This window comes from Erigeron canadensis, chromosome 3, assembly GCF_010389155.1.
Source record: "Erigeron canadensis isolate Cc75 chromosome 3, C_canadensis_v1, whole genome shotgun sequence".
In the NCBI taxonomy this organism is placed as follows: domain Eukaryota; kingdom Viridiplantae; phylum Streptophyta; class Magnoliopsida; order Asterales; family Asteraceae; genus Erigeron; species Erigeron canadensis.
This window is the reverse complement of record NC_057763.1, coordinates 38,895,496-38,917,654: the sequence shown is the minus strand read 5'-3', so window position 1 is coordinate 38,917,654 and position 22,159 is coordinate 38,895,496. Positions and strand designations below refer to the sequence as shown.

General features: G+C 33.6%; 3 protein-coding genes across 7 annotated transcripts; 2 read left to right on the top strand and 1 right to left on the bottom strand.

Annotated features, from left to right (window-relative positions):
* Nucleotides 1-12,642: 12,642 nt before the first annotated feature.
* LOC122592621 (protein WHAT'S THIS FACTOR 1 homolog, chloroplastic) lies at nucleotides 12,643-21,760 on the top strand. 5 transcript variants are annotated; one of them, XM_043764900.1, is made up of 5 exons: nucleotides 12,643-14,141; nucleotides 16,148-16,245; nucleotides 17,813-18,010; nucleotides 19,159-19,218; nucleotides 19,940-20,026. In XM_043764900.1, the coding sequence occupies exon 1, from the start codon at nucleotides 12,805-12,807 to the stop codon at nucleotides 14,035-14,037; it is 1,233 nt and encodes a 410-aa protein (XP_043620835.1). In that variant the 5' UTR covers nucleotides 12,643-12,804; the 3' UTR covers nucleotides 14,038-14,141; nucleotides 16,148-16,245; nucleotides 17,813-18,010; nucleotides 19,159-19,218; nucleotides 19,940-20,026. The 5 variants fall into 5 exon arrangements, with proteins under 5 accessions (XP_043620835.1, XP_043620833.1, XP_043620832.1 ...); XM_043764898.1 differs by lacking the exons at nucleotides 17,813-18,010; nucleotides 19,940-20,026 and adding an exon at nucleotides 20,805-21,760; XM_043764897.1 differs by lacking the exon at nucleotides 17,813-18,010.
* LOC122592109 (annexin B11-like) lies at nucleotides 16,478-17,161 on the top strand. Its single transcript, XM_043764320.1, has one exon. It carries the CDS (start codon nucleotides 16,478-16,480, stop codon nucleotides 17,159-17,161), a length of 684 nt encoding a protein of 227 aa, XP_043620255.1.
* Nucleotides 19,590-21,186, bottom strand: LOC122592622 (adenylate isopentenyltransferase 3, chloroplastic-like). The gene is made up of 2 exons (XM_043764902.1): nucleotides 20,741-21,186; nucleotides 19,590-20,451 (listed from the first exon to the last, which is right to left on the bottom strand). Exons 1-2 carry the CDS (start codon nucleotides 21,184-21,186, stop codon nucleotides 19,902-19,904), a joined length of 996 nt encoding a protein of 331 aa, XP_043620837.1. The 3' UTR covers nucleotides 19,590-19,901.
* Nucleotides 21,761-22,159: the final 399 nt, after the last annotated feature.

The following is a 22,159-nucleotide window of genomic DNA, read 5'->3' as shown; positions in this document are numbered from 1 at the left end:
AACATTTGCCGAAAAGCATTGGTGTTTGTAGAGGGATTCATTGACATCTACAAAACAGATTAAGTTACATTATCAGTCTTTTTTTTATAAAAAAAATCTCCATTAACCCGTTACATCAGTTACTTTTACATCAATTATTTACACCATTTAACACCGTCTCCGCCACCAACAGTCATCCCCCACCATACTATCGTCGCCACGACCATCGTTGCATTGCGTGGGTACCGTGCTAATACATATCTTAAAATGCCATCAATTTTTATGCATGTTTTTTTTTTAATTTTATTTGCCTTTTTTCTCTTTTATTTCTTCACTAATAATTACTAGTATTTTTATCTTAATGATTTTTTATATTGAAAACTTTTTTATTTTTAATCTTTTTCTTTTTGAACATTTGAATGGTTAGGGTCTGTTCATCCCACTTATCGCCCCCTACGTCCTTCGGACAAGATGTCATTCGAATTTCAGGGAACCACGGAGGGAGGGCCCAGGAAAGTATACTAATTTTAGGATGACTTTCTAGCTACTGGAAAGTTTATTATGATTTTATTAAAAAAAACGAATCTTTTTTTCAATAGTCTTTTTCTATAAAATCATTTATTGATTTTATTTTAGTTGTTGCTACTATTCAAGAAACATGCACGAATCTAAAGATCGATGATAAGAAATTATATGTGTGGTAGATGACCTAACATATTGTCTGCGGTGACATATCTCGTTAACTTCAATTTATGAAATATTAAATTATACTACGATATTTACAAATTATATATCTATCAATATGATGTTAATATATATATATATATTTTTTACATCGAGTTAGTAGTTATTAATTAGTTAGCATTCGAGCTAATCCAGTGACATTCAATTGGATAGTATGTGAAACTCGAACCATGTATGCTTGAGATGAAACTCATGACTCTCGAAAACCCTCTTAATAATCCACTCTTACAAATATATAAAGTAAAATTCAAACCCTATTGAATTTTTCCAAAATCTAAGACATTACCAAAAGATTATTAAATGATGTTAATACTTCATCCTTGATTATTATTTTTTATTTGTGACAATTAAGTTATCTATCAAAAGATTTTTATATCTTGTTCAATTGGTATATTATTATTATTATTATTATTATTATTATTATTATTATTATTATTATTATTATTATTATTATTATTATATTTTAGATAAAAGAAAAAGAAAAAGAAAGATAAGTAGCTAACCATTTGATTCATTCATCTGATAATACTAAAATGATTTAAAAAGAATTAGGTTTTCATGACAGAAATATTTCAAAGGTTTATAAAATTATAACTAAGGTGGTGTTTGATAAACTCTTAATTAAAAAGCCATGACTTAATTTTAATTGTCTTAATCCATTAAGTCAAGAAAATATGTTTGTTTTTGACTTAATAAACCAAAAAATAACTATATTGACTTAATCTATACAGACATTGTATATCTATTCAGTCACTTTCTCCATTCAGTCACTTAAAACAAACAAGCCCTAAGTATGAAATGACATGTTATATTTATTAAACTTTAAAATGGTTTATTATTATTGTAGATGCCCTCATATGTAAATCATATATCAATATGAACTATAATTGAAAGCTGGCCACTTTCAAGTTAATGTTCAATATAACAAAAGTGGCATTTTCTTGTGAATCACAAGACCATCTAACTTTAGCTAATTACTATCGTTCTGTGCATCGAAAAAAAGTTTCAGCATAACTGACTTCGATCTTTTGTAACTATAAACAGTTGAAGACTGTTAATTAATTAAGGGAGCAAGGTGACCTATGATCAATCACGAAGTTGTGTGTTCTATCTCATGTTCGAAAAGTTGTGCATATGTACGTGTGGTGGTGCTATGTCGGTATTAGTCTTTCTTAAAAAAGTTGATAAAGAGAACACTGCACGCAAATTAGTTTGCTTGTCGTGAGGTGTGTTGCAGCCACAAAACATGATTTTCAATTCATACTATAGTGCATTTCCCATGCCCTTGGGAGTACAATGCAAGAAAACAACCAATTGCTAAGTTTGATACAAGAAAAAATGCAAGTAAAACAGCCATTCATACTATAGTGCATTTCCCATGCCCTTATGTACTACCCTAACAAGCCCTTGATGATGATCTCTGTAGCTACAGAGATAGATAGATAGATAGATAGATAGATAGATAGATAGATAGATAGATAGATAGATAGATAGATAGGTAAGGTAGGTAGGTAGGTAGAATCCTTCTTAGCACAGATGAAAATAAAATAAGCATAAAGAAACTTTAGTCTTAATTTGCTGGTACGACTAATCTTTTGCAGAGTCTTTGCAAACCACTTGACAAATCATCCAGAGTTGCAAGTTCTCTCCAATTAAATAACAATTGAAAAATAACAATCGAAAAATATCAAGATAATACGCATGCTAAAAAAAGATGTCACAAAAAATCTCCTGTATTATTTCATGCAGATGTAATCCTTCTCAATACAGTCCGCTGGCCTAACCATTTTTTTTCTTCTTTTTCTTTTTCCCTCCTGTACCTAACCATTTTTTTCATGGTTGATTGCAAAGCTGCCCCCTCAGCATAAGCATGGACAGAAGCAGCTGAACACTTGGTTGACCTTTTATGGCCCACTTTAGTGCTGTCTACAACTGCAGCTGCATTTTTTACATCAGTCTCGAGTACCACATTCTTATTTCCCCCCTGCTTCTCCAAATGCACATTTATCGGTTTCTGAGTAGAAGACTGAACATCGCCATCAGTAGAATGATCCAACCCAAAAATAAAGCCCTTTTCAGAAAACACATTGGAACTATCAGCTGGCTTATCTCTCACTGTTGGTATCTCATTTGTTAAGGATGAACCTGGTGTTTGGCTAGACAATACCACTCCATTCGACTCTTCAGTTGACATTGCATGTCCCTCTCCGGTGATTTTTGTGACCGCATGTTCATCTTTTACATCAACCTCACATGCCACTTTCTTATCTTCCCCCAGCTGCTTCTCCAAATCCAAATTTGATATCTTTGAAGACGATTGATGCTCTGGAGAAGCAACCAAAGTCACCAGCTCTCCCATTTTTATATGTTTCTGATCAGTGGCAGATTGAACATGCTCGTTAGAAAAATCATCTAGCCCAAACCCTACGCTCTTTTTGAGAACCACACCTGAATCATCCGGTTCATTTTTCTCCTTTGGGATCTCATTTGTTAAAGATGAAACTGAAGAAGCTATGGTGGATGATGTTTGGCTAGACGACAGCATTCCAGTTAGCATGACTGCTTGGTCAAGAGACTCTTTCAGCAAGTCTGCATCCTTACATTTATCAGATACATCTCCACTGCATAAATCAATTGAATTTGTGTAAAGAAGATGTTAGAGCCTACTGATCGAGGAATAACTAATGTGGAAACTAAAACTTACTCTAACATATCAACAACATGGCCACGATCTACAAGAAACTGCTGCAACTATAACAGGAGAAAAGCATTAAAAATGAAAGCATTAGCAAGAATACTGATATTACACAATTTTTTTGGTGCAGGAAATACTACCTTGGAATTCTTTAGCGCTTCTTCTTTCAGTCTCTCCGTCTCTTCTGCCATCATTTCCAGTTGCCTTTCTTCGAAAGCAAGTGCTTTCTGAGCCGCTGATTCTTTTTCAAGCTTTTCTTTATCTGCCAACTCCTTTTCTCTTAATGCTGAACTCAACCTCTTCTCCAAGGCTTTACGTATCTAATAAAAAAAGAAGATATTGTACTTAGCACCAAAAACATCAATGCATGAATTCATTATTCATCAAAAGTGTTTAACGAAAGTAGTACTTCATCAAGAACTCCAAGAGATCTACCCCCTTTATTCAACAACTCCGACACACGAGATTGAAGCTTCTCAATTTCAGTAGCTAAAACCCCTTGCTGTGCCTGCAATTCCTTCGAATGCTGAAGAGTGGAAAAAAAGAAGCAAAGTTTGAGTTATATGAGTCATTTGCTTCCAAAAGTCATAACTGTTCACTCTTGTGACAGTTAGAAAATTCACTCTGTTGTAAATGCATACACCTAAATGCAGCAAACATCATCAATCCTCTGTTAGAAAGCTAATTAGCTAAATAAGACGGACAATTACTCCACGAAAATTTATAACAATTGACAACAGACGTTTAAGAGGTTACGCACACTAATCCAAACATCTAAGGTTCTTACAGTCTGTCTGTATTGGCAAATTTACAAGTAGTTATTAGGACTAGTTGAGCAAATAATGAAACATACCAGAAACCAGAAATATATGAAGACAATATACAAACCATGTCATTCATTTCCTTTGCACGCTGCTGAGCCTGTTTAACTTTATCCACCTTGGCAAGAATATCTAAGCCACTCCTAGCTGTTTCCACTTTTGCTTGTTCTGCAGCTCTCTCTTTACATTCCACTTCCCTCACTAGTTTGATTACTGTATCCATTGTTGAAGCCAAGTTTGTCTGCACAACGCCAAATATCATACAACCACCACCAATGCAAGGCTTAGACTATCACAATAAAGTGCAATACTACCTTATCAAAATCAGAAGTTTGCAGAGTAAACAAGTACAATGATAACGCATAAACTTAAAACTTATTACAACAATCACCTAAAGCAAGCATAACCTATCACAAAAAAGATACAACTAATTAATTCAATAAGATAATATATCATGTAATTAAACAAGCAAGTCCTAATCCATTACAAGAAACTACAATAAGATTAAATACCATCTATAAACTCATATGGTACACTATAGGGTAAACTCCATATTTTGGCAACTTATCTACACATTTGTCCCAAGTTAAACAATGTACTATGTAAAATACCATATAGATAATGTAATTGATGTTTATTTGGTAATAACATAATATGAACCTTTGTCAGGTTCATTTTCGCTCCATTGACAGAAAATCTATCATCTAGTATATCACATCAGTCGGCCAGACAATCATACTTCCCTCTGACAATTTCCGGCAGACCACCATTTATCAAGCTACCAATGCTTTTGAAAACACTCAACCATCTCTATAAATCCTCAGCATCGAAATCCAACATCATTGTAGCCCATAAAATAGAAATTCTCTCAGGTTTTTTTTATCAAACAGCTTGTGCCTAGAAACTCGACTATTAATGCAATTTTTATGTTATTGGCTGGTATTTTGGAGTTTTCTTCAAGGGGTTTTGCACCTAATGGTGTGCATTCTAAGTTTCTAATGTTTTTCGCTACTATTTGGTTGTTCCTTACACTATGACCGAAAACAAGGCTGCCCAGATCAGTTTATACATCATCGCGAGAGTAATGATGACCGGTTTATACTTTATACATCATTGCCCATATAATGATATGATTTAGCATGTCTCATATATGAATCAATTTTTTCTTTTTAAAAGAAGCCAAATAATCAAGTTTACTAATTGAGCGATAATAGCTTACTGTATTGCTTATACTCAAAAACAAATTTTGAAAGTTTTATGGTTATAGCTTTAACAGTAAGTTATAACATACATTGCATATTTTAGAACAAAAGTGCAGTGTAGGCTAGTTGGTTTTAGACTTTACCCTGCATGATAAAGCAATTATAATGTACTAACAAATTAAGCACCTAAAAGTCTAAAATAAGCCCTAAACTATGCCGAAACAATTAGTAGGTTCACCCCAAGTGCTTGGAAATGTACCTAACTATAAAACAAAATATATATAATTTTATGTCCAGCTTTAAACGTTACTGGTGAGAACTAAACTTTCAAATATTGTTACAATATGTATCCGGTGGTATTTTTGTCATGTCACAACTTATATGGATGTCACGTCACAGCTTACATTGATGTCTGCATTATAAGTGCAACTAGATATATGAAATAACATTATTTGAAATTTGAATACACACGACAGAAACATTCTTCTTCCAAGTTAAAATACATCCGATAGCCTTAGACTATAATGTCCGATATGTTAACAAACAATTATTCCAAAAGTGTAGTAATAATCGATCGAGTAATAGAATAAGGGTATAAATAACCTTGTTATCTGTAACATGTTGAATGCTAGTATCAACACCTTCACACAAACCAGTGATCGTATCGTGCAATGTCGAATAGTTAATCATTTCAAACTCGAAATCCATATGTATATCTGTATATATATATATATACACATAAATTGATAGATACAAGTCATACAACAAACAATCAATAATTCCTCCAATTGATTAAAAAAAAAAAAAGAGTAAAATATTATTTTGGCACAGCAAAAAGTGGAACCAAAATGTATATATACCTGCAATCGATCGATGATTAATATAAAAGAATAAAAATATATAAAAGAAAAACTTTTGAAGAAATTGATATGAAAGAATAAAGACGATGATGATATATATAGTTGATGACTTGATGTGGTCTAATCCTTTCACAGGTTCAAAATTTGAAATCAACCTTTTTGTATTCGGGATTTCGGGGCCTTATCAATTTACCCATATTTGGTTAAGTCAATCACGTCTTTTTACTTTACACGAACAAATGTGCAATCTCGTCTTAATCTTAACCTTATCTTAATATATAACAGTTGAACTAATGACTTATTAACCAATCAAATCGTTCAATTTTATCAAATTGACTCTCGCTTATGTCATCATTTAGATAAACTATAAATTAAAAATCCTAATAATAATTATCCAAATATATTATTATAATATTATTTATATTAATTTGTAGAAAAAGTCTCATTAATTTATACTTTTTTGTTTTTCATCAACAATTTACACTTTTTAGCCCTCAACACTTAATCTATATTTATTTTTAACCATCAACTTGAGAGGATATCATAAGACAAGTGATTAAAAAAGAGCCTGCATCATGACCACATACATATACTTGAATGTCAAGTACAAGATTACAAGTATAGTTATATTTTAACTCTTAACTATATTTTAATAATAATATTACATTATGAGTATAACTGGTTTCAAAAACTTTTATAATAGGAAAATTATTGTAGCATATGTCTTGTGGAATGACTACGTTAAACAATTTCATTAATATGTCTTAGCTAATAATGACAGTGATGAGCATGCGATTATTGTACTACAACTTGCATATTATAACACTTAGAACCGTATATCTTCAAAATTATAAGATTTTATAAATTAAATGTATGAAGATCTAATATTGATAATATCGTAAACCCCGTGTCCAGTGTTAAATACGGGTCTAAATCTAGTTATTCTTCTATAAAAGTTATGAAAAAATGATATCAAAATTACGTCCTTGTACAGTTTTACCCATGGTTTAATACTTATCTTTCAAATGAGTTTGTTGGATCTATACATCAATCTATAATTAAAATTAAATAATTATTAAAAATTAGGAAATAAAACTATAGGTTTCTCAAAATAATCATGCATAAAGACAAAATAATAGTGCATAAAGAAAATCATCATTTATTTGTGTTATGTGAATCTTCATATATAAATTTTATCATTATCAATGATCCATCAATATTTTCTTTATATAATTATTTTACTTTAATACTTGTTTTATTAAAACTTAGTTACTTTTATCAATTCTTAAAAAAAAAAAAAAAAAACTTCTACCAAAACTATCCTTCTTATTTATTAACTAATTTACATATTACCACCTAAATATTTCAATATATAATACCTTTAATAAATTATTTACAACTTATATCTCTTAACTTTTATAATAACACTACTACTTTTTACATCAAATACTTTTACATTAATAACCTCACCATCGCCGCCGTCACCGCCCGTCTTGTCACCATCATACCACCACAATGCGCGGGCATATTTCTATTACTTTATAAATCAATTACTCCTCCAAAAATTTCTTTAAAGAAATTTGATAAAGTCTAACTACTATTTCTTTTATTTATTTTTTTAATAAAATCAAAATGTTATTATGAATGGGGCAATGCAGCAACAGGTAAAGACTTCAACTATTTAAAGGAACATTTTAGTTATCGTTTTATTCAGAAATCATCATCAATCTGAAATTGGCATATTTGCTTACACCATGTCTTTCGCAAAAAAAAAATTCATAATAATCCTAGACTTGCAATTTGCATTGTGTGTGACTCCTCCACACATCCATGTATGTCAACATGATCATGCCCAACATCCGTAAATATCATCTACAATATCCCTAACAAAATCATCTGCATTACGAGTATAATGTTCAGCTTGTTCATACTCAGTAATTGCTTCCGCAATCTCTCCCTAGCTCGATCCATTTCTTCATAGTCTTGTACTTGTCATTGGTTTCGAGCCGCTTCAAAATCCTGTTAGATCTGATCATACTGTTTCTGGTAGCTCCACCTGTTCCCTCGACACATTCCAATACATCGGTACACTTTCCACATTCACATCCGTACCTCAGTAGTGGTCCTTGTATTATTGGCCTCAAAGGTAGTTGTTCGGTTTCCATATGATCTTCAAGCTCCTCTTTTAGTAGGTCCACGTTCAGTCGTATACCATGTATCTCTTCTCTGCAAAAAAGATCAAATATATAATCAACATCTTTTAATATATTTCATATGTTTAACTAGTATACAATCATCATTATGCTGCAACTTACTGTAGCAAATCGACTACATGGCCACGATCCAACAGGAAATCCTGCAACTGTGATTGAAAAAAAACAAAAAGTCGAAAGTGCAGTTTTATGTCAAATAAGTCATCATCATATGACTATTTTAGAATTGATCAATATTCATGTAAATGACTACCTTATAATTCTCCATTGATTCTTGTTCAAGTCTTTTTGCCTCTTTTTCTGCCATTTCCAGTTGGCTTTTTTGGTAAGCCAACGATGCTTCCGTTTCTAACTTCAGTTTATCCGCTGCTTCTTTTTTCAACAGAGCTGAATCTAATCTTTTATTGAGGGATTTACGCAGCATCTAATTAAGAGATCGATTTTAATACTAGTAAGTAACATGTATACCCAATATATGCACAATCTCAAATTCTCAATTGAATATAAGTACGTACTAGCTACTTGATCGAAATTTATCTACGTACGTACAGAAAGTAAAATAAAGCTGGTATTACCTCATCAAGATCTAAAAGGTATCCGTTTCCTTTATTTAGTACATCCAAAACACGAAGTTGAGTTTCCTTCATTGCAGTAGCTAAAGCAGCCTTGTCTGCATTTAGCACGCTGAAAATTAAAAACCCGGAAAAGTAAAATAAATAGAAACACATCCAAATCAAACAAGCAGCATACGATTAATTTGCATAATAATTAATATCTCTATGTTAGTTTTGTAGAAAATTAATTATGTTATGTGCAACGACCATGTTATTTTTTTCCTTTGCACGTTGTGCTGCCCGTTTAAGGTCATTCACTTGCACGAGCTATATTCTTCGGATAGCTGTTTTGCTTGTTCGGCAGCTCTCTCCGAACGTTCCACTTCCCGCATAAGGCTCATAACCGAATCCATTTCAGATTTTACAGTTTTCTGCAAATATTCCAATATATATCAACATATATGTTAAAATTAAGTCTAAAACAAATGCATGTATTCAGGAAGCTAGGCATGTATTAACCATAAAACTGAAACCGGGTATATATATAGTGTACGTACCTTCTTATCTCTAGCATATATAGTCGATAGACATGTCAATAAATTCGGTGGTAGGTATTTGGCGTGAAACGGTGATCATATTTTCCAGCTTAGCAACGTTTTCAAGATCAACTAATGTTTCAGCAAACCCGCCTCCATCGGTCCAGCTGATCGATGAATTGACTAGATCATCATCAAACACGTACAATATATTAATCAATAGATCCAACAATAACTCAAGTATATATATATTCATTAACTAAGCATTCTTAAGACCGACTTAACAAATCTCTTGCTTTTAATTTATATATACATATCTTTATTCACTTGATGAGTACCAGCTAGCTATATATATATTTCCAAGCCTACTTATATAACAACTAATAATGGCTCTAATTAAGTAGTACGAGTAATTAATAACCAAAACTTTTAAACCAACTAGGACAACCCTTTTTTTTTAAGGTAGCAACGGATAAATGGCTAACAACCCCACGCGGATACGTCTACGCCGATTCGACTCCAGGCAATGCCCTAAAGGGCCGTACGTATTTGTTTCAAACCCTAAACGACTTAGTTGGCTTTTAACAAATTAACCTTTGCAAACAATATTTCACATAACTAATTTAATTATACAAGTATCAATACTCCTTGATTTTGTTTATGAATATAAGTGGAAAACATGATATCGATCCACGGTTCTTATAATTGATAACAACTAATTAATTAATTAATTAATTAATTAATAGTTTCGAACCACGCGCCAAGATCAATAGGAGGCCGGTTAAGTAATTACCAACAAAATATATACTAAAAGTTAGAATTCAATACATAATGCATGTACGTACGTAACTTGAATAAATTTGTTGATCAAACTCGAACAACAACAATAATAAAAATCGAACTGCAATTAAGAGTCTATAACCAAAAAACTCACTCGATTTAATCTTTAGGATTTATATATATATATATATATATATATATCATACACATAAGAAAGTTTGTTAGGGTTGTTATATTTGGAATGTAAACCTAGCACATATGTTAGCAAGATTTGATAAGGGATACACCAAAATTACACTCGTATAGTCGGTTTTAGATATCAAATTTCGTTGACTAATCTCATTCGAATTTCCAAGTTTTGCAATATTGCAAAGTGAATCCCTCAACTTAAGCGTTTTAAATCAATTTACTCTTTAGCTACTATTCCATAGTTAATTAATTCATCTGATCTCCTATTAAAAATATCATGTTTTGAGTTTTTAAAAGTCTATTTTTTTTAACTTTCATCTTAAATAATATATATTCTTTTGTGTTAGATAATACGTGATAAAAGTTATATGGATTGATTATGTTTTAAAAGTTGTTTGTAATTGAAGTATTAAGATCAAGCGAATGTATTTGTTATTAAAAGCTATCTAGAAAGGTTTCCAATCAAAAGAAAGAAGCTCATTATTGCCACCAAGAAGGTCACTTTGAGTCTAGAAAAACGAGTAAATTAAGTTTAGGATTTTCAATAATCAAATCTCTTAGGAAATATAATTAAGAATTGACTCATGTACCACATTTTAACCCGTGATAATCTTTGGGGATACAACAGTATATGTTGACTTATTTAGGGCTAAGAATTTTCAAAGCCACAAAAGTGAAGGGACGTGTAATGTGTAGTGGGTAAAACTGGGAGAACTAATTAAGTAAATAACAGCTCAGCAACCCTTGCCGTTTACTCTACGCCAAATGTTTTTGTTGTGTGTTCAATGGGCCGAAGCCTTGGGCTGCTGTTGGTCAAATCCCTATATCACTTTCTTATCTGGGCCTAATTACCAAGTTATCAGCCTAAACAGTAAACACCACTTAAAAAGAATTTTTGGAAAATGATAGATGTTCCTGCAAATCTTTTATAAAATTATGAAATATGGATTTTATTAGAATTTTTAACTTAAACATAAAAGTTCATACTGTTATTGTTAAGAAGAAAATATTCAGGCTATATTGAAAATTCATATTATTGCTTATATTGGGTTTTCGCTTTTTCACGAGCCATAATAAGTCGATAATTTTGTACTTAGAAGTAAAATGCATCCAATCGAAACCAAATTAAAACATTTTTTTTCTCTTTTTATAAGCGTTTATTCTATTAAAGTGTCACTTTTTTTTAATGCTTTTAACACCATAGAATAAATAAGATTGTTTATATCTCATCTCTCATTAAAAATATTTAACCATAAAAGTTGAAAGGAAGGACTTCTTACAGGAGCACAGGAGAACAACCTATATCAAGGATGGTAGCTGACTAGCACTAACAAGAGGGCTATGAAATCTATTGGAGTCTTTCTCATTGGAAGTTGACAACAATTAGGATTAATAGTTGTTAGCTTGTGATTGCAAAAATCCCAATACACTTGGTTGAAAGCTGGTTTCAAAACTGGTCCTTATAAAAAACGATTTTAGTTATAGCATAGCTTGATATAAGAAGCATTGACCTCCATCCCAACTGAATTTTGTTAAATCCCACGCCTGACTATGAAGTGCTTTGAGTTTATCGGGAGATAATATGAGATGGGATGAGATAGTTTGGATTAGTGGTAAACACTTTAGTCTTTGGAGACAGAGGTCAATAGTTTGATTTTCATTTCATACAAAGGCTGGATGTCCCATTTTACCATTAGGTAGAAAACGAAGCAGTCTCTCGACCTTGGTAAAAATAATGTCTGTATACATCTTAACCTTCCTTATACACTGTCGAGATATTGAGAACAAATTTCACAAAAAAATGAAAGTAGACTAGTTTTTTTTTTTCTTTTTATGAAATAGACATTCTTGAGATGTAGGGGAATTTAAAAAGAAAAAAATAAATTAAGAAACATCATAGGCTATATAAACTTTTCCTTCCACTAAAAAATGCTATATAAACATCATAGGCTATAATTTTTCATATATATTTTTTTTTTAATTCTTTAAATAAAATCTCTGAATAAAAAAAATTGTTTTCTTATCATTTCTTTTGTTAACCTTCAAAAAAAAAAAAAAAACCTCACAATGCAGTGTTAAACTCATTGAAATCCTAAACATGCTTTAAGCCGAAGACAGAAGTCTCCACCGAAATGAACCATTTCAAAACCATAAACCCTAAATTCATTTCACATTTTTACTGTTTCCAGTTATGATAATAACGTGACAAATTACAAGCTTCAAATCAAGGTATGTTAATTCACACTAGCCACAAAATCTCATCTTATTTCAGCACACCCAAAACCCAAATTAGGGTTTGGACTCAATTCACAGCATCAATTTCAAGCTTAAAAGTAGTTTGGCGAAAAGACTTAAAACTAGACCAAGCAATTGAAAATGATAAATCTTGGAAACAAGCTGTAAAAGTTGTTAAAGAAGTATTAAATGAACCTAATCAAGTAATCCCTCTTCGTTACTTGGAAAAACGTCGTGAAAGATTGCGTCTCCGTGTTAAAGTTGAAACCTTTTTACCACAAAACCCTTTGCTTTTCGATGTTTATTATGATCGAATTAGACCCAAATCAGATCTTGTTAAGTTTTTGCGTGTTAGTGATCGTCTGCGAAGGGTATTAGATGAGGAAGAAAGGATTTATTTAGAGAATGAGCCTCTTTTAGTTGCGAAACTTTGTAAGTTATTGATGATGGCGAAAAATAATGTAGTTAGTGCAGATAAGTTAGTTCATGTTAAGAGGGAGTTTGGGTTTCCGAATGATTTGTTGACGAATATGGTTCCGAGGTATCCTGAGTATTTTAAGTTAGTTGGGAGTAATGAGGAAGGGAAGTTGTTTTTGGAGTTGGTTTCTTGGAACCCTGTGTTTGCAAGATCGGTTCTTGAGCAACGGGCTGATGAGGAAACAGAGTTGACGGGGATAAAGATTAGGCCCTCGTTTGATTGGAAGTTGCCATCAGGTTTTTTCATTAGGAAGGAGATGAGGGAGTGGATTAGGGATTGGATGGAACGGCCTTATGTATCTCCGTATGAGGATGTGTCAAATTTGGATCAGGCGTCTTTGGAAATGGAAAAGAGAACGGTGGGTGTTTTTCATGAGTTGTTGTCGCTTTCGTTGTATAAAAGGATGCCGGTGCCCATTTTGGGGAAGTTTAGTGAAGAGTATAGGTTTTCAAATGCATTCTCGAGTGTGTTTACCAGGCATTCAGGGTTATTTTATATGTCGTTGAAAGGTGGGATTAAGACTGCAATGTTGAGAGAAGCTTATAAGGGTGACCGGTTGATTGATCGGGATCCATTACTAGAAATTAATGATAATTTTATTGAATTATTGGCTGAAGGACATAAGCTGAGGCAAGAGCCACTAAAGCTTCAGAAACAAGCAGTTCAGAATGATATGGAAATGATGGCAATGAGAAACAGTACATTGACTGATGATGAAATTACCGAAAGTGACGAGCTTTATAGATCCTGAAATGTTCTGCTGCTAGCATTAAAATCATGGTGCCTGCTTTCTGTCCTACCCTTCATGTGTCTTTCAAGCTGGCTGGACTCCCAGAAGAGAATATATTTCCAACTGTGAGTCTAGTGTCTAGCATTTACTTTATGTATGCATGTGGTTTATCTTTTGGGCAGAAGCAACAAATTATACTTGTATAGTAACATTAAGACAATCAAGTTTTATACTTTCTGCAAACACTTGTACACTACTTATAACTGCATGAGGCTAATCATATGTGAATTTGAATTTGGTGTTGACTGTTGAGGTGTTATGAGTACCAAGTACTTACATGTGATGAACTGTCTTAAGAACGAGTTTGCCGATGGAACTAGTGAGGGTTTTGGTGAATAAAGACGTGTTATAGTATTGTAGGGGTGTTTGGATGTGCATTTAGCTGATTATTACTATTTGAAGTGGCATATTCAGTTTTGAGTCTGTCAAGAGAAGACAAGAGGGTGTTGGTCAAGACTTCTTTTGCTGTGATTGCCTAAGTTTTTTCTTTTTTCGTTTTCATATTGGTAGAACTAGAACCCTTGTTGAGACTAGTCGAGATATTATAAATCGATCACTTGGTGGAAAGAAAGCGATTATGAACTATGAATAAATATTCGATTAGTAAGTGTAATATGAGGCTCTAAAAAGAGCTGTTAGTAATGAACCAGGGGTAGCCGTTTACCCAAAACAAAGAGCTGTAAGTTAGGATGACTATGTTTTGCTCTACCGTTTTTGGAATCTTAGTTGCCAGAAGGAGGGCAAACGGACATCTGTGAACGATTGTTGGGTTTTTGCTGGTTGACTAAAGTTTAATTTATTTTTCTTCTTCCAATTTTCGTTAAGTTAATGTTAAATCCAATTCTGGGGAAGAAAGTGAGGACTTAGCTTTTTTCTTGTAAAAGTTAATTATTGTATTTTGATTATATCATAGTAGGCTTTGGCGATGTTAACTATCTCTTGAGAGTATTAAGGGATTCGTGATTATTTGTTGGCCACTTATGTAGTAGCAGATGGCATTCTAAAACTATAATGTGAGTAGAGGTGGCAAGACAGGTGGGTCTGGTTAGAGGTCAAGTTAGTATCAGTGAAATTTGGTCACCCGTGTTGACACATATTCCTCTTTTTTAATTATGGAATGCCTTAATATTACAAAGATAACATCGATACAAAAAGTAAACTTCTGGTATCTTTGAACCCATTTGAACCCTTCCAGTTCTAGCTGACTTTTAACTTTACCTTGACAGATAAAACACTATCCAGATTGACCCATTCATAAGTAACTGGATGAAATTGTCATCTCTGTTCCAGTAAAACAAGCAATCGTAAATGTAGTGGCTAATGTTTGCTGGCCTATCATGTGGGTGCTATATATGAACCTTTTTTTAAAGCTTTCAGTCATGGGTTTATGTAAATTGTACTGATGCAGTGGATATTATAGGCTTGAGTCCTGGAAAGGGATGAAGTCTTGGGATAACATATATGATGTAAATCTTTAGCAGGATAGATGATCGATATGCTTCCATGAATTTTTATATTACATGTGAAATAATCACAATCTGTAACATACTAACAAATAACAATAATACTTAAAATACGCTTTAATTCGACCAATTTCAAACAAAAAATTAAATCATTTGACCAATTTCTTTAGCTAAATTGTTTGATTCGGCCGTGTTTGAGGCTGTTTATTTTAGCATGTCGATGATTGATTAATTAGGTCGGCACCTTATGTGCAGTAACTACATATTTGCTTGTTTACTTCTTATTTACATTACTATTAATTGGCTCGTGTGATTATGGAAAATGAATTGTGGGTTAGCTGAATATTTTATCCTGGTTCCCTGATCGAAGCGGAAAGGCATAAGGCAAAGTTAAATTTTAAATTAATCTCGAAACAAACATTTCAGTTATTATTGCATATTGAGTATCTTCTTTTATTCTTAACTGTCTAGACCGAGCTTATAATTACTCTTATTGTGGAACATGAACCCCCTCCAAAGTGTGCATGGCTAAGATTTGGTATTAAGTTCTACATTTATATATATATAATATCTATTGCTTCTTATAGTAATCTTTCTTTTCCTGACAGCTTTTTTGTGAAGTACGGCAGAGAAGAGTTTTGGCTGTGTTGCATCCAGGCAATTATTCAGTTAACGGTCTATAAATCATCACGCATATGGAATGGAGGTAAATATGTCTCACTTTTAAAAAAATTATTTCACGTAGCAGTTTGTAAAGATACTCATGAAGGTGACATGCTTCACTTTAATTTCAATTTTATTCGTGCTGTAGTTCTTTGTAATTCACACTTGAAGGCACCTACCTACCAAGATCACACGAAATTTATGTATAAATTTCTATTCACAAATGTACTATGCATTATTAGCAATATATACTAGGAGGCTCGAAGCATTATGCAATGATTGTTGTTATGCACCAGACCATGGTCACTGTCAATATTCTAAAATGGGTGGTTTTCACATTATTTCCTGTAGTCACCACGGTACCTATTCCCCCTTTTGCCCCCCGCCCACTCTGTAATTTCCAGTTGGCCCTTGCAAATCAAGCCTGTTCATATCTGCCATCATCACAAATATCTACTTCACCTCCCTCCCCTTTTGCCCCTGTTCGTACACCTCCACCACCTCCACCTGATCATAGTCTCAGCCGCAAACGTAGATACACACATAGATATGGTCATGTACACGGTCACGGTCACGGTCACGATAATGATCATGGTCATGGCCGTGGTCATGATCATGATCGTGGTCATGGTCGTGGTCCTGATCATGGTCATGGAAATGAAAGCGGGCACAATCAAACTTTTGGCCATGGTCAAGGACATGAACACGGGCAAAATCGGAGTCAAGTGCACAAGCATGATCATGATGACCATCACAAGCATAAGCATGGTCATAGACATAGAATGTCACCTGTAGAACAGCAATGCTGTAAGTGGTTAGCTCAGGTAGATGACGAATGTGTATGTGAACTGCTTGGGCACTTGCCACCTTTTCTTATTAGACCTGTTCATGAATACACAGTTAGAGTTGTTGACGCTTGCAATAACACATACACTTGCGGAGCACAATTTAGGATCTAAACTTACATTGATCCTATGTTTTCCCTTTTTATTGGATTCTAGTATAATTGTAATGTTTCAATAATTTTTTTGTTAATTTTGAGTCATTTGAACTATAAGTTTGTTTATGAATTATCTTATAGTTTATCGTTTTTTTTAGTCATGTGTATCTGCCCTGTCCTGTCCTTATAAGGAACATGTACATTTCTAACATTGATCAGACAGAACTGATTCAAAGCTCATAGCTTTTGAATATTGTTTTTATTCTTTCTGATTAAGAGAGGTTGCAAAGTTATACTGTACTTTTTAGAGGTTTGTTTCATGCTCCTCTTTCCCCCTGTTTTTGCTGTAACGGGTACGCTTGAAAATAAATTAGTCCTGCTGGACCAGTTGCTATACGTTCTTTTTCCTAGTCGGGCTTCCTTTTTCTGTGTAAGGGGTGTATTTTATTTTGTTCAACTAAATATGCTTATGTAGCCTCGTATGCAAGCAGAGCTGCTTTTTGATTCTGTAATCTTGGTTTTTGTAAGCATGATTGCACGTTTTGTTGGGTGTTCAATTTTTTTGGAAATTTGGTGGGATTTGGAAATCAACTCAAGTGTCTAGATTGTTGATCTAGCTGTAAAAAAACTAAAAACTAATGCAAGAATCTGATTTGGAGGACATGAGCAGGGATTTGAACCTTTGTGTAGCTGAAGCGGGGTCTTTTGGATGGTGGATATCATAGTCATGTATCAGAAGTAATCATTAGTCCATGTTGGAATTGATAGGTCAAAACCCATTAGCCCACAAGCTTTGTCAAAACGGATCCTGGCATCCAGTTTGTATGGCTAAACGGGAATCTTGACACTGGTGAAATAATAAAGTAAGGTACGGACCTTTAAGCTTGTGTATTTGAAGCTTCCTTTAGAGTGGGTATCAATTGTCAAGACCGCCACTCAATAGAACAATATTCTAGTTTTGGGATAGGACTGTTTTATATGTTCAGAACCTTTGGCGCATATTTATAATGGGTACCACAAACAGAGCTACTCTTGCTCTGGTGGGGTCATATGAACCCACTCAAAACATGATGAATTTTTTTTTTTTTATCTCATTCAATCACTTTCCTAGCTCCCTTCCTGATGGGTGCAAAGATTATGCTCAAGAAACCTTCGGCAGTGTTTCCTTAGAAGAGGGGGGGGGGGGGGGGGGGGGTTAAGATTACAACTAAAATAGTAATCATTGATTCTTAGTTAGAATTGATAGGTAGAAACCTTTACTTCTCACAACAAAAATGATAACAAGTCAGGAAGGGGTGTGACATGGGTCACGGTTATCTATCCCTTGAATCAAGGAAGTCAACCACCGTGTATGAGTATGTTGATATATCGATGCTTTGATTTACACTATTATCCATCTCTTGAATCAAAGAATGAACCAGGTTACCTTATTGTGGATATATATAGTTAGACCCTGGCAAAGTGTCATTTGGGCATGGGTAGGTTATGGGAGATCAGGTGGTGATATGCACATGATAATATCTAGGCGTACACATGTAAGAAGTATATCACATATCATATAGATGTGTAAATCATACTATTGTTGTATATGGCTAAAAGTTATTGTGCACATATCAACCTCTGTAGTTTATACATTTTTTTTTTCAAGTGTAATCATATTACGTTTATGATATTTCTATAAGGATAAGATCTATGTAGCAAACTGCACAAATGCTTGGGTATTGCAAGGAAGAAATTAGGGACCAATATGTATATGACAAAACTTTGAATCTCTAAAAGTTTAATTTACCTTCCCTGCACATAATACAGGTGCTCTTTTTCCCATTTATATATAACTTATTATTAGCTGCAAACCTACAATTTATAGGCCCAAATAAATGCCCATGCACCACAACATCTCCAATGACAAATTATAGTATCCCCTTATCTATAGATAGATTGGAATTTGATTATAGTATTGGTTGGTATAAACCTGAGGACTTTTCAAGAATGTGTTCTAACGTCCCTTTTGTACAGCTAAATGGAATCTTGACTATGGCATAGTGGATGTGATACTCGCGGCTCAATGGACTAAAGGTATCTTATAATGATTGATAGTATAATTTTGGATAGTTACCTTCTGATTGAAGTAATTTAAAATGTAAATAAACCATGAAAAGACTTTCTAATTGACGACGTAATTCAAGATTAAGTTGTATATCTATTCATCTATTCACTTGCGAGAGTTTCAGTGAAATCAAGACGTTATAGTTCGTTTTGTTATTGTCGACTTGTGGGTTCAAATTAAAGCTAAGGTTCTTGGAGTGTATTTGTTTAAGAGGGTCAAGGCTTAGTGAATCTTTAATAGAAAAGGACGTTGATTCTTTGATTTTGAGATGATATGTTGTCTTGCGAAAATCTCAATAGCCAATTAGTATCAGATATAAAACAAAGAACAAGATATAGTATGCTATATAAGGGAGTATTATTCTTTCAATCTAGAATATAATTTGTTACAAAAGGAAGAGAAAAAGTTAAAGTTAAAGATGTAAAATTATACTATATATTTATGTGGTACCATTGAGGCATAGACCATATTATTCCTCAAAGCCCAAGTAATTAAACATGCACCACCAAATCACCAATGCATATGTCAAGATTAGGTGGTCAAGGGGCAAACTTATAAAAACACTTAATTAGCTACCTTATATGCTTTTTGTCCAAAATTTTGTATCTCCCAATATTATCTTGTAACTTGTTAATTCTAGTTCATTTTTCATTCAATAACTTGCAACTGCCATTGCCACCCCCATTTCAGCCTCTCTAATCCCTCTAAGGCCACCGTCAACCGCCACAGAATAGGCCCGAGAATCACCAAAACTGTAAAGGAATTCATCTACAATAGCCAACGCAGGTTGGGACACCAACTTTGCCCACGCCTCATCCGCCTCACAACCCTGTTTCTGAAAGACTTCAGTAGCATCTAACCGATGAACTTTCCAACCTTTAACATTTCGTAACCGGTGGATTTTTTCAAGTTGCTTATAGGCAAGCTTGCATGTGTTAGCCTTTGTTTCCTTGATAGCGGCTTTTAGTAATCTGGAGCGAGTTTTTTCATCAGTAGAAGATGAATATTGGGAACGAAAATATGAGTCGAATTCTGGCACTCCAATGGCTCTACGAATCCCTTTTGAATAGTCGGCTTTCGGGTTGTACATGGTTCTAACTTCCTCCACCATCCCAGCAGCCACCATGCGATCAACACGATCAGATACGAATTGGTTAAGCACCAGCATTGCAACATCAACCCATAAGAAGCAAACATCATACCTGTTTATCATTAACATAACTTTTAGTGGCTATTTTGTAAGTAGCAATAAGTAGTGGAACACATATGCATACATGTAGTGTATATTTCTTGCCAGATATACACACCATTGCTTTTGTAACTGTGGTTATTTTGTTTATTCTTCTATAGAGTAAAAGTATATGTACAAAATAGTGTTGGCTCCGTCACATTTTAGATGTTCTAGTTTGGCTTGTTGTGTCTTTCATTTTCAACTATGACTGTAAATATTTTTTAATGTGTTACATATGGAGTAGCAATGTGAGTATTTACCTTGATCGAAACTCGTAGTTGTCATTGTCAACTAATGCTTCAATGAATGAATTTGATCCACCAGCGATTATGGGCAGCTTTCCTCTCCCAACTATTGATTTCATGGCAAGTGAGGCCATGGTGACGAAGTTACCAGCAGTAAAATCCGCCTCAGGATCAACTATTCCAAGGAGATGGTGTGGCACGCCACGACATTCGTCTTGAGTGATTTTATTGGTAACAATATCTAAGCCTTCATATACTTGCATTTTGTCAGAATTGATTATTTCAGCCGGCACACCGCCAGTGGCAAGGTCAATAGAAAGTCTTGACTTCCCGGTTCCAGTGGCTCCCATTACGATCACCACCTTTTGCTTATGTGGATGGCATTGGAGCACCGATAAGTCCATTCCCGGCGGTATTTGCATTACTGGTGCTTGAGCAGCAGCTAGTCTGCACATCATCATTTTGGTTCTTAATTTGTTATATATATACAAGCAACCAAATCTTGAAAATTAATATATAGAAGGTGGTTGGATGTAGTGAGTTGGGTTGTAGTTCTGCTGATCAGTTGAATTAATTGAAGGAAGCAAGTTTGAGTTGAATTTTAATGGTGGAGCATAAGATGTGTATTTATAGCATGCGAATATATGTGATCAAATCAAATCATAAAATTAGTGTGGATGCATGTGTTAGATTACGTACATACAGTAATATATATGAAATTGTGGTAATATAAATATATGCACACACACGATAGAAGTCCGATGCGGCGACGATTGCGGTAGCGGTAGCGACAAAGTAGTGGTGACGGCAGTGGTGACTGGTGGTGGTGTCGGAGACTGGTGTAGGTTTTTGAGGGGTGTTTGGTATGATAGAATGGAAAAAGGAGAAATAAAATGCGATATATTTTTTCACTAGAGAATGGAGAAGTGAGAATAATTTTCATTCTCTGAATCAATGAGTGAGAATGAAAAACTTTTTCTATTATTTTAATGATGTTATGTGTTAACTTTATGTATTAATTAATTTTTTTTTTTTTATCATATTGTTGATGAGAATATGTGATTGTCAAGTACTTAAGTTTAGATATGAAATCCCTCATATGCTAGTTTTTAATCCATAAAAAACATGTGGACCCACCCATTTATTATTTATACGACAAATATTAAAAATGTCATGTACTTAGGTTTAGATATGGAATCCCTCGTATGTTAGTTTTTAATCTATAAAAAACATGTGGATCCACCCATTTATTATTTATACGACAAATATTAAAAAACTAGAATGTGGGGGGATCCATACCCAACTTTAGATACATAGCAACCACATATTTTTGACTATATTCCATTATATTCATATAATCTATATCTATATCTATACTATATTACGAGCATAAAACAAAAAACAAACTTAAATTTTCAATATTGATTTTAAGTA

Excerpts from the sequence above, each read along its gene's own strand:
- LOC122592621 (XM_043764898.1), top strand. The coding sequence starts at position 12,805 with ATGTTAATTCACACTAGCCACAAAATCTCATCTTATTTCAGCACACCC.
- LOC122592109 (XM_043764320.1), top strand. The coding sequence starts at position 16,478 with ATGATTGTTGTTATGCACCAGACCATGGTCACTGTCAATATTCTAAAA.
- LOC122592622 (XM_043764902.1), bottom strand. The coding sequence starts at position 21,186 with ATGATGATGTGCAGACTAGCTGCTGCTCAAGCACCAGTAATGCAAATA. Across the intron at positions 20,452-20,740 it reads AACTACGAGTTTCGATCAAG|GTATGATGTTTGCTTCTTAT; the intron begins GTAAATACTCAC and ends AATGATAAACAG.